The sequence below is a fragment of the Pistacia vera genome, unplaced genomic scaffold (genome assembly GCF_008641045.1).
Source record: "Pistacia vera cultivar Batoury unplaced genomic scaffold, PisVer_v2 Contig143, whole genome shotgun sequence".
Lineage (NCBI taxonomy): Eukaryota > Viridiplantae > Streptophyta > Magnoliopsida > Sapindales > Anacardiaceae > Pistacia > Pistacia vera.
The window spans coordinates 502,331-512,908 of record NW_022195500.1 but is presented as its reverse complement, the minus strand read 5'-3'; the positions used below and the strand labels follow the sequence as shown (position 1 = coordinate 512,908).

Here is a 10,578-nt window from a genome sequence, read left to right as displayed (position 1 = left end):
GTCGTGGCCTTCAAGACTGAAGGGCAATCTCAACTTCTCAAGCTTTAAGTCCCAATTCATTCCGTACTGCAATCTACTCAATCAAAGCCTAAAAAAAAAACCTAAAAGTTATCCAAATCAAGAAGTAACCATTCATATCGCAAACTTAACAAAAACAAACATAAAAAACAAAGGAAACAAATGAGAAGTTAACTAAACTAACATCAAAACAACCCTAAAAACACTCAAATTATGCAACTATCAAATAGCTAGCACTAACTAAGGGTAATAAGGATTTATTAAATATTATTATTGAATTGGATTCAATGATGGGGGCAAAGTGCATTGGTTTTATTCTAAAGGGTTAGAATTTTAATGGAATTAAAATTTGGTCTAATTATGAATTAACCATAAAACCAAGGACTTGACATAAAGTTTATTCTCAAGTTAATTTAAATTGTTTGAGGCCTTCCAAAACAATTTAAAATTACACTTTGTTCCCATGGTATATAAATTAAGTTTTATACCATTTTAATGAATGAATCAGTTAAAGCAAAATCACTCTCTCATTTTCTCTCTCACTCTCTCGGCTCTCTCTTCCTTGACTTGTGTGATCACATTTTGAGGTTCTTCAAGTTCACTTGAAGAACTAAGATTCCAAGAAAGAAGATTCAAGTGTTGAATAGCAAAGGAGTAGGTAATATTCCATCCTTACCTTGAAATTTTTTGGGCATTGTGTTATGCTTGTGTTCTACCCTGCATCCATCATCTGTTCATTCATGTTACACACTTTCTATGTCCAAAATGCATGAATCCAACAGTAGCTTACCTCACTGATCTCCGACCCACAGAGAAATGGAACAGAAACCTTTTGGTGTAGGTTCTCGTTGGGGGGGGGGGGGGGGGGAGATGCTTCCTTCGAGCTTTTTGGCTGATTGTTATTCTTCCCTTTATCCATCAACAGACTTGGAGATGTCCCTATCTCAGTAGCGCGACGATTCCAACCGTGGGGCGATGCAGTTCGCAGTGTTATGACCATGGTCGCTGTGGGAATTGACCCACTTGGTCGTGTCCCTCGTTGCTTCAAAGATGAGCTGTTCGGCCACTTAACGGTAGGTCCTATGCCTTTATAATTGCCATGACCTGGGCTGGTTTGACATTGAGGTTGTACTCGGAATTTTGTATTGCTCGACCCAGATAGTCTATGTCAGTTTAATTGCAGGTGGTCATAGGTCTCTTTATTTGTTCAGGTTACATGGGGGGGTTGATAAGTGCCTCAAATGATCTGGACTCTAACTTCTATCGTTTCGCCTTTGGGGACGGTCGTCGTAATTGGCATGCCTCATCCAGCTTATTTCATCTTCCTCTCACCTTATTTGAATTACAGCTCTAGCTAAGGCGTCTCATCGTGGTGCAACCAAGCTTCGCCAGTCTTTGTATAGTTCTCCGTTTGGAAGGAGACCCTTTCTGAAGGCGTCTACTGTTCTCTGGGTTACAGGAAGGGATGGAGATTTTTTCTTGTTAAACCTGCTGATGTATTCTCTCAGCGGTTCCCCCTCTCCTGATAGACTCTGTACAAATCGGTTGTAGTTTCTTGAGTTCTTACTGCTGGCGAATTGTTCAACGAATGTGTCGGTGAGCTAGGCAAAGGAGTTGATTGAACCGTTTGGGACTTGGTATACCACTGAAGGGCTGGGCTGGAGAGGCTTGAACCGAAGCTTTTGCACATGCAGGTTTCCCTTAGTGCTTGGGTTATCGATACAGCGAACATCGCTACTTGTAGGAGGTATGTGGTCGTCTGGGTCGGTTGTCCGTCATAGGGCTCATGTTGGGAATGATAAACTTGTGTGGTATCTCAGTAAGCGCGATTGCGTCTACAAAAGGTGATAGACATAACAGTGAGGTTGGCTCTTTTTTGTTGGGATTGACATTTCAGGTATGTGCCTCATCACCGCCTCTATGTCAGCTAGTCTCTTGGCCAATATATGTCCATAGGAGATAAGGATACCACTAGGTCATCTTGGTTAACTTGGTTGGCCATGCGATTCGCACTGATGCGTTTCGGTGGGTAAATCTGCGTGGTGTAGTTTGACAGATCACTCTGTTATTCCCCGCTAGGTAGCTTTGATCCCTATCATTTCTCTGGTTGGATGACTCTCTCTGACTGATTAGGTGTTTCGCCCACATGATTGTAAGAGGTGTTTTTTGGGATTCGTTCGGCCTATTGGGATGAATGGCCTTGAGCGGGGTAGTTTGAAGGAGTGGGGGACCGCTCGACCTGCGAGGATGAGCCGAGCCAATTGGTGTTTGGGTAGGGATGACGGACTAAAGGGGGATGGGATGGATGGCAAGGATGGATGGTTCTTGTTGTGGTGGGCTCTTGTCGCTTGGACTCCTGATCTGTGCCTGAACGGATTGATCGAGAGTGGCTCTATCGATGGCCCTCATTCCCTACCAGTCAGGGCTTAAATTGTCAACTAACAATGAACATAGCTGGGCGACCTCGTATCGAGATTGTGGGTATGTGCCGGAGTCTGTAGAGAGGGTGCATAGATGGAACCGAGGCGCAAAACCGATTGGGTGGTACTTGACAAGGCAGAAGCTCAAGATCATAAAACTGACTTACCTTCTCTTTTAGAGATTGGTTCTTGGCCCGATGGAGGCGTTTTTGGTTCGGATGGCAGTGTTCTCAACTCCAATGCTGCCACCTTGTTGAGTTATTACATGAGGGCAGTCAAAGCCTCCAGTTTGGCCTCAAGGCTAGGATTAGTGTTATCAGAATTGTCAGCCATGGAGAGTTTCTTCACATAGCAGGTTTTGTTGAGACGAATGATTGCCAAAGGCCCACGGTGGGCGCCAAACTGTAGATGCAAAAATCTACCGTTACGAAAGAGGGACTGATCCCGTGAGGTTGAGGCCACTAGCGATCATTGCACACTGCACACATGAGAAACAAGTGTGAAGCAGATGGAAAACATTCGGGTGGTGTTTGTATAGGCACTCTGACGCTCAAGTCAGTAAGCTGAATGAGGCTAGTTTAGTGAGGGTTAGGCAAAGGGAGAGTTACTGGAAGTCTAGTCGGGGACTGCGACTACGGTTGTAATGCGAAGTTCTCAAGTGGGAACTCGAGGGTCTGAAGGTGTAATGTTTTCTATCCTTTGTGAGAGGGTGACCTCTATTTAAATAGTGATTGTATGACCTTCCAATTCTAGTAGGACTAGGAGTCCTCGTAGTGGTAGTTCTCCCAAAGGGTGTAACCTTTGGCTCCCTTATCTCGACAGGAAAGGGAGTTCGAGTGTGACTGGATACACGACCTTGAGGAATTAGGATAGTAGTTGACTTCCTTATCAGAGTTCTAGTAGGAGTGTAAGCCGTAGGGACTGTGGGTCCGAATTGACATAAGCCTAGAAGGTGTTCTAGGATCAGGAGGCCTGGGTCCAGATGGTAAAATCGACTACCTTCATACCGAATGGGCCTCATTTGTGGAATTCTGATGGGCCCCATTCGGATTGGGCCTAGGCTTCATCTCTATTAGAGGTGTTTCTCTATTTGGGCGAGGACATTTTTTGGCCCTAACACACACACACCACACACGATATATATTATATATAATATTATATATATATATATAATTATATATCTATATATATATATATATATTGTAAGAGGAATTTACTTGTTTTTTTTTCTTTTTTTACCTGAATTTTCTCCACACTGGTACAATTATTTCTTGCATTATTTGGGACGTTTCACATGTACGTATTTATTAATTAATTCATGTTGATCATCTAGAACCGAGTGAATCGTAAAAATTAATTGCTTAATTTTGACTTTGTGTGGAGCTAGAATACTAATGTTTTTGAAGACTTTATAATGGATGCAATAATTGATGTTATAGAAGAATAAATAACTGGAGAAATGAGGTGGAATTGCAAATCAAATATCCTTAAATAAAAATGGACCCAATGCTTATCTTTACAATACTTATGCAAATAAAAGTATAAAACAATGCTTATGCAAATAAAAGTATAAAACAATGCTTGATACAGTGGAAATAGGCCCTCATCTTCCAATATAAATGAGGATACCATTACCAATTGTAATACGTTCAATGGAATTAGGAAAGACAACCAACCATCTTCACAAATCAAATCAAAGTTCGCATGAAAAGACATTACAACAGCAAAGTACCAAATACTTTGTTTGAACTGGTAAAATAAAATAAAACCTTTATTTAATGTATCCTACTTAAGACTTTCCTTAATTACAAATATTCATTACATAATAAAAAAATGATTTTTACAGTTTCAACTATTTTTCTGGAGCTGAATTCTCTATTTAAATGAGAACGCTACGCATAAGTGAGAAAAGATAGCGATGGAGGCTGTACAACACTTTGTTTTAGTTCACGGAGCTTGCCATGGAGCCTGGTGCTGGTACAAGGTTGTGAGTCTTCTCAAATTACGTGGTCATCGTGTGAGTGCTATAGATTTGGGCGCTTCAGGGATCAATCCCAAGCGGCTAGATGAGATTGTTTCTATTTCAGATTACGTGCAGCCTTTGATGGAGTTCATTGACTCTCTTAATCAAGAAGAGAAGGTGATTTTGGTTGGTCACAGCTATGGTGGTATCTCTATATCTCTTGCAATGGAGAAATTCCCTGAGAAAATTTTAGTTGCAGTGTTTGTGTCTGCTTATATGCCTCCATACAAATCTCCTCCGGGAACTCTAATACTAGAAGTAAATAATTTTTTTTTCTATATATTTACTTTTAATTGCCATTCAACAAGTTGTAATTAATTTTGAGACTAAGCTGATTTCTTTTGGTGTTTGGCTTTATATAATCAGTATTTTAACAGTACACCAGTGGAATCCTTATTGGATTGCCAGTTAACATTCAACCAAGGCCTGGAAAATCCTCCAACTTCAGCTATCTTTGGTCCTGAATACATGAAGACTACAGCGTATAAACACTGCCAGTTAGAGGCAAGTCTCATTTCATTTCTCTTAGTTACTTAATAGGTGATTTGCAGCAATTAATTGATCATACATTTGCGGTATGCAGGATTTAGAATTGGGAAAAACATTGGTTAGACCAACTGGGTTGTTCTTGGAAGATTTGTCCAAGGAGTCTTTGTTAACAAAAGAGAAATATGGGTCAGTTGATCGGGTTTTTATCATGTGTGAAGAAGATGAAGTGATGAAGGAGGACCTTCAACGGATGATGATCCAGAACTACCAACCTAAAGAAGTGAAGAAGATCAGTGAAGCTGGCCACATGGTCATGCTTTCTAGGCCTAGAGAGTTTTCTCAAACTATACTAGATATTGCTGTCAATTATAAATGATCATTGAAGAGTTACACATCTTTGGTACTTTGAAATATTATGGAAATAAAATAAGCAAGTGTTTTGCCACATGAATTATTCCTTTCTTAGATATTATCTTCAAAACATAAGTTTATTACTAGTTTAAAAATTATCTAGTTATGATTCAAATAACTGTGGACTACCTTTCAAATTTATTAATTACATCAAATTAATATAGAAAATTAATTTTTAATCAATTGATGCAGTTTCTTGCACCAACTAAAAGTACGTAAATTTCTTGTTGAAACCTATACAAGGGTTAGTAATAAACCGACAATTTGATGAAGAATTAAGAAGAACTTGACAGAAAAAAAAATACAAAGGATAAAAAGCTTTTAAAGTGGTTCGGATGTCAGTAACAAATCCTACATGCACTATTAATTATGATTCTTATTGTCTTTGCAGTTTGTAGTACGTAAATATAGACTTTTCTATTATATTGTGGGAAATCAGAAATGAACAGCCGAAGGCTAAAGTATACTCCCCTGCGTGATGACACGCGACACCACCTGGCTTGGGGTAAAACTTATGAGTAATACTATAGTTACCAAAGTAGTACACCGAATTCATGCACCGAATGACGTAGCAACATCCGGACCGTTGATTAATTTAACTTAATATTAATCGACGGTCAGGATTTTACCACGTCATTCGGTGCATAAATTCAGTGTATAACCTTCGGTGGCTGTATCATTTCCGAAAACTTATTAAGTAAACTCAAGTGGAGTTGAACGTGTCATAGGCGAAACTTATCCTTGAGAGATTTGCATATGAAGCGGAATGACACATGACGTTAATCCATGTAATGCTAAAGTGACATAACGTGAATACATGCTGCATGCTTTTACCGCACAACAAAAACCATCAATTATATTAATAGTTGATAAATAAAAAAGTTACAAAATACATAGAACTAATTAAATCAATCCAGCTTAGTATTTTCTTAGATAGTTACGCAAAACTCAAATTGCGGTTATCAGAGAGAGGCTTGGGAAGGAAGCAGCATTAAAGGGTCTTGGTTTTCATAATTACTGCACCACGCATTTGTCGCATTGAACTTGTTTAAAGAATCTAGCTACAGAGTAAAGTCCACATCTTTAATTTGTCTTAATTAAAACGAAAAACTTCTATAATGAACGTAAAACACTTATTTATTTGATTTATGTTGAAGAGATGGAGTCTCGGTGAACAAGCGGAAATTTGGGGAAAAAACTTTTCCTTTTTTTATTGATACTTCTCACGTCATTATTGTACAATGCTTTATATTACATTAAAATAAATTAACTCAACTAACTAGTTAACTAACTCAAGTTGTAACTAACTCAAGTTGTAACTAATTCAAGTTAATTAACTGACTTAAGTAACTAACTAACTAACTAACTAAACTGATACAGTAGCTAAGCTAACAGTAGCTTAAAACAATTGACTTATAACAACTATTTAACACCCCCCCTCAAGTTGGAGGGTGTTAGAGATCAAGAACTCCCAACTTGTGTAATAGCTTGGAATGAATTTGACTTCCGAGTGCTTTAGTCAACAAGTCAGCTGGTTGCTTTGCAGTAGGAATATAGGCAGTCTGTATGTGACCAAGTTTGAGCTGATCTCTGACCATATGGCAGTCAAGATCAATGTGTTTTGTTCTCTCATGAAACATGGGATTAGAAGCTATATGGTTTGCAACTTGATTATCACAATGTAGGGGAATAGGCAATAGTTGAGACTTTGAAACACCAAGTTCTATAAAGAGTTGTACCAACCAAAGAAGCTCGCACACAGTAGCAGACATTGCTCTGTATTTTGCCTCAAATGAGGATTTGGAAATGGTTGCTTGCCTCTTTGATTTCTAGGATATTAGAGATTTACCAAGGAAAACTGTAATATCCCACTTGAGGTACTTGTTTAAGATTTGCTGTATTAGTTAAAAGTTTATTGTTTCAACTTTAATTGAGTTTGTATGTTGAGTTGGTTGAATTGTTGCCTTGAAATTGGTTGAGTTTTGGTGAAGTTGGAAATCCAATCTTCGCCGGGGCGAAGGAGAAGCTTCGCCGCGGCGAGGGAGGAGAGTGCACCCACGGGTAGGTTCTGCCCTATTTCGCCGAGGCGACGAAAAATGCTTCGCCGCGGCGACGAGCCTAAGACAAAGTTTCTTGAGTTTTCTAGAGAATTCTTCTTTTGGGGCACAATGACCATTCTACCCCTAATTAGTAGGAAAAGTGGGGAGTAAAATGAAAGGAAATTTAGTAGAGATTGTGTTTGGATGGGGGGGAGTGTGTAAAGAATCTATAGATGGAATTTCTAAGGAAGAGCAAGGGCAAAATGGGAAAGGATGCTAAAAAGGGTTAGTGTAGAGAAACCCTTTATTCTTCATTCCACGCCTCTTCCATTTGCCCACTTTCTCTCAATTTCTCCATCCAATTTCCAAGATTTCTAAGGGATTTAGAGGGGTTTGAGTAGAGATTTCATCTAAAGCTTTCTAAGGTAAGAACTCATGCTTTAGATGTGAGTTTTTATATTATGTGAAGTCTTATTGGGTTGTTGTGTCCTGTGGTTGTTTTGAGTTGTAGAGAAGAGCAAGACCACAAAGGGAAGGAAAGGTGCAAAGAAGTCATTTTGCACAAGGTAAGTAAATCCAAGCAACTTGAGTTTTAAACAAGCTTTTTGTGTAGAGATGTATGCATGATCAGTATGTAGTATGATGTGAGAAAAATGAGTTGAGATGAGTAGCTATTTTGTAGTTGTTGGATAGATCCATGTATGAGAAGTGTTTTAATGTGTATTGAGAATGGAATTTGAGATGAGTTTGAGAGATGTGTGTGAAGCTTTTGAGAGTGCTTTCTGACCGGGTTATGAGTATTTGAGGGAGTTTTTCCCCATTTTGGATGGCTAGAGAATGAAATATAGTAGTAATTTTAGTAGAGTGTTTATATGCACATGAGTTGTTTGATGAAATGCTAAGTGAAATCTGCCCTGTCACTGCCGTAACTCTAAGTAATTTTTGGGTATCTTACGGTTTGAACTGAGCTGAGACCAAAACATAGAATGTAGCCCTGTTCTAAGCTTTAAAACGAGGCCAGAACCGTAGCAATCGCGGTGTATAACGCAAGTTATGGCCTTTTATGTGGACTGGTGCAGAATGGCTGTTTGAGGAAATCTTGTATTTGGCATTTCTTAGTGCATTAGTGAGCATGAGCTAGCTACACAATTGTTTATGCACTTAAGTAGTAAGAAAAGCTTGAGATATATGGAGAATGTGAAGCTATAAGCTACTTTAAGAGTTAAGAGAAAGAGAATAGAGTAGGTTGTGCGATGGGGAACCCGTGAGTAATGGGTAGAGTATTCCCGCATGTACGCCGCATTGAGAGAGCGGCATGAGTATCAGATAGAGAAGTGGTGTAGCCCGTGAGAGTGCATGCGGATGAGGGCTATACCCGAGTACCCGAGAGAGAGATTATATACTCACATGGCCAAGGGTTCCGAATCCATGCATAACCGAGTCCGATCGGCTAGAATGAGTAGAGGTCATGTAGAGTGGGAGCGAGTCCCAGCCGTGCCCCCGGTAAGATGGGGTCGTGACTTACTAAAGAGGTAATAGAAAAGAGTTCTAAGAGAAAGAGAAAGAGAAAAAGAGAGAAGTACCCAAAGAGAAATTGAATGAGAAGTTGTAAGGAAAGAATTAGAGAGAGAGAGTTACAGGGCTAGCATGAGTAGAGGATTTACTTACTGAGCATTATTTTAGTGCTCACCCCGTTGTTTTCCTATGTTTTACAGGACCTAGGTGAGGACACTATCGGATGGATGTCGGCGTTCGAGAAGGAGTGGTTATACTGTCCCTTATGTTTTTGATGACTTTTGTATATGTTTTACATTTTGTGTAAAAATGTATATGTTTGTAAAGAATATGTATATATGTTTAATAAAAGAAAATTTTGGGCCCAATTTCTTTATATTATTTTATATGTATTTTATTATGAGAATTTGAGTAGTAGTGGCTATTACAAAAACACAGTAGCTTATCACAGATTTTCTTGTCATAAGACAAGATGCTCAGTCTGAGTCACAATAGGCTGACAAAGTCATATTGTTTTCTGCTAGAAAAAAAAGGCCCAATCCTGGTGACGTCTTGACATACTTAACTATCTTGAGAGCTGCCTTCAGATGTGATTCCTTAGGTTCGTGCATGAATTGACTTAATAAATTGACTGAAAAAACTCAAGTATGGCCGAGTCATACACAAATACAGCAGCTTGCCTACTAACCTTTGATAAGCACTTGGGTCAGGAAGCAATGGATCATTGGCTGAAGGAAACATTTCATCATATGCAACAAATGTCAATTTCAAAGTGGAATCCATTGGAATTGTGGAAGGTTTGGAACAAGATAACCCAGATTCTGAAATTAATTCCAAGGCATACTTCATTTGACACAAAATGATCCCTTTAGATGATCTAACTACTTCAAAATTTAAGAAGTATCTTAGTAATCCCAAGTCCTTAAGCTTGAAATTAGAATGTAAGAGTTGTTTGGTTTGCTGAATCATTTTAGTATTACTTCCTGTAATCACTACATCATCCAGATACACCAAAAGCATAACAACGTGTGAACCAAGCCTTTTGATAAAAAGAGAGTAATCTAATTTAGATTGACAGAAACCACCAGTGATTAAGGCTTGTGTAAGTTTATAGTTCTAGGCCTTAGAAACCTGTTTTAATCCATAAAGGGATTTGTGAAGCCTACAAACCATATCCTCCCCCCCCCCACCCCCACCCCCCCCCCCCCCCCCCCCCACCCTCCACCCCCCCACCCCCCCCCAACCTGCTTAACAAAACCCTAAGGCAAGGTCATGTATATCTCTTCTTGCAAATCACCCTACAGAAAAGCATTATCCACATCCAATTGATAAAGAGGCCAACCATACATGGCAGCCAAAGACAAAATGGTTCAGACAGTAACCATTTTCACTACAGGAGAAAATGGTTTTGCATAATCCACCCCAGCTTGTTGAGTATATCCCTTAGCAACCAACTTGGCCTTATACCTTTCTAAAGAACCATCAGCCCTATATTTCAACTTATATACCCATTTACACCTAATAAGAACTTGATCAGGGGGTAAAGGGACTAAAGTCCAAGTCTTATTATGCTCTAAGGCTTGTATTTCTTTCTGCATTGCAACCACCCAATTGGATCTTTATAAGCTAAAGAGAAAGAGGTAGGTTCAACCAAATGAAGATT

General features: G+C 39.2%; 1 protein-coding gene across 1 annotated transcript; it reads left to right on the top strand.

The window, feature by feature from the left end:
- The first annotated feature begins 4,356 nt into the window (after positions 1-4,356).
- LOC116123556 (methylesterase 10-like) lies at positions 4,357-5,326 on the top strand. Its single transcript, XM_031409310.1, has 3 exons — positions 4,357-4,719; positions 4,828-4,965; positions 5,045-5,326. The coding sequence occupies exons 1-3, from the start codon at positions 4,357-4,359 to the stop codon at positions 5,324-5,326; spliced, it is 783 nt and encodes a 260-aa protein (XP_031265170.1).
- Positions 5,327-10,578: the final 5,252 nt, after the last annotated feature.

Bases quoted from the DNA above. Each gene is read 5' to 3' on its own strand.
- LOC116123556 (XM_031409310.1), top strand. From the start codon at position 4,357: ATGGAGGCTGTACAACACTTTGTTTTAGTTCACGGAGCTTGCCATGGA. The intron at 4,720-4,827 runs GTAAATAATTTT...TTATATAATCAG, and splicing joins CGGGAACTCTAATACTAGAA to TATTTTAACAGTACACCAGT. The intron at 4,966-5,044 runs GCAAGTCTCATT...TGCGGTATGCAG, and splicing joins ATAAACACTGCCAGTTAGAG to GATTTAGAATTGGGAAAAAC.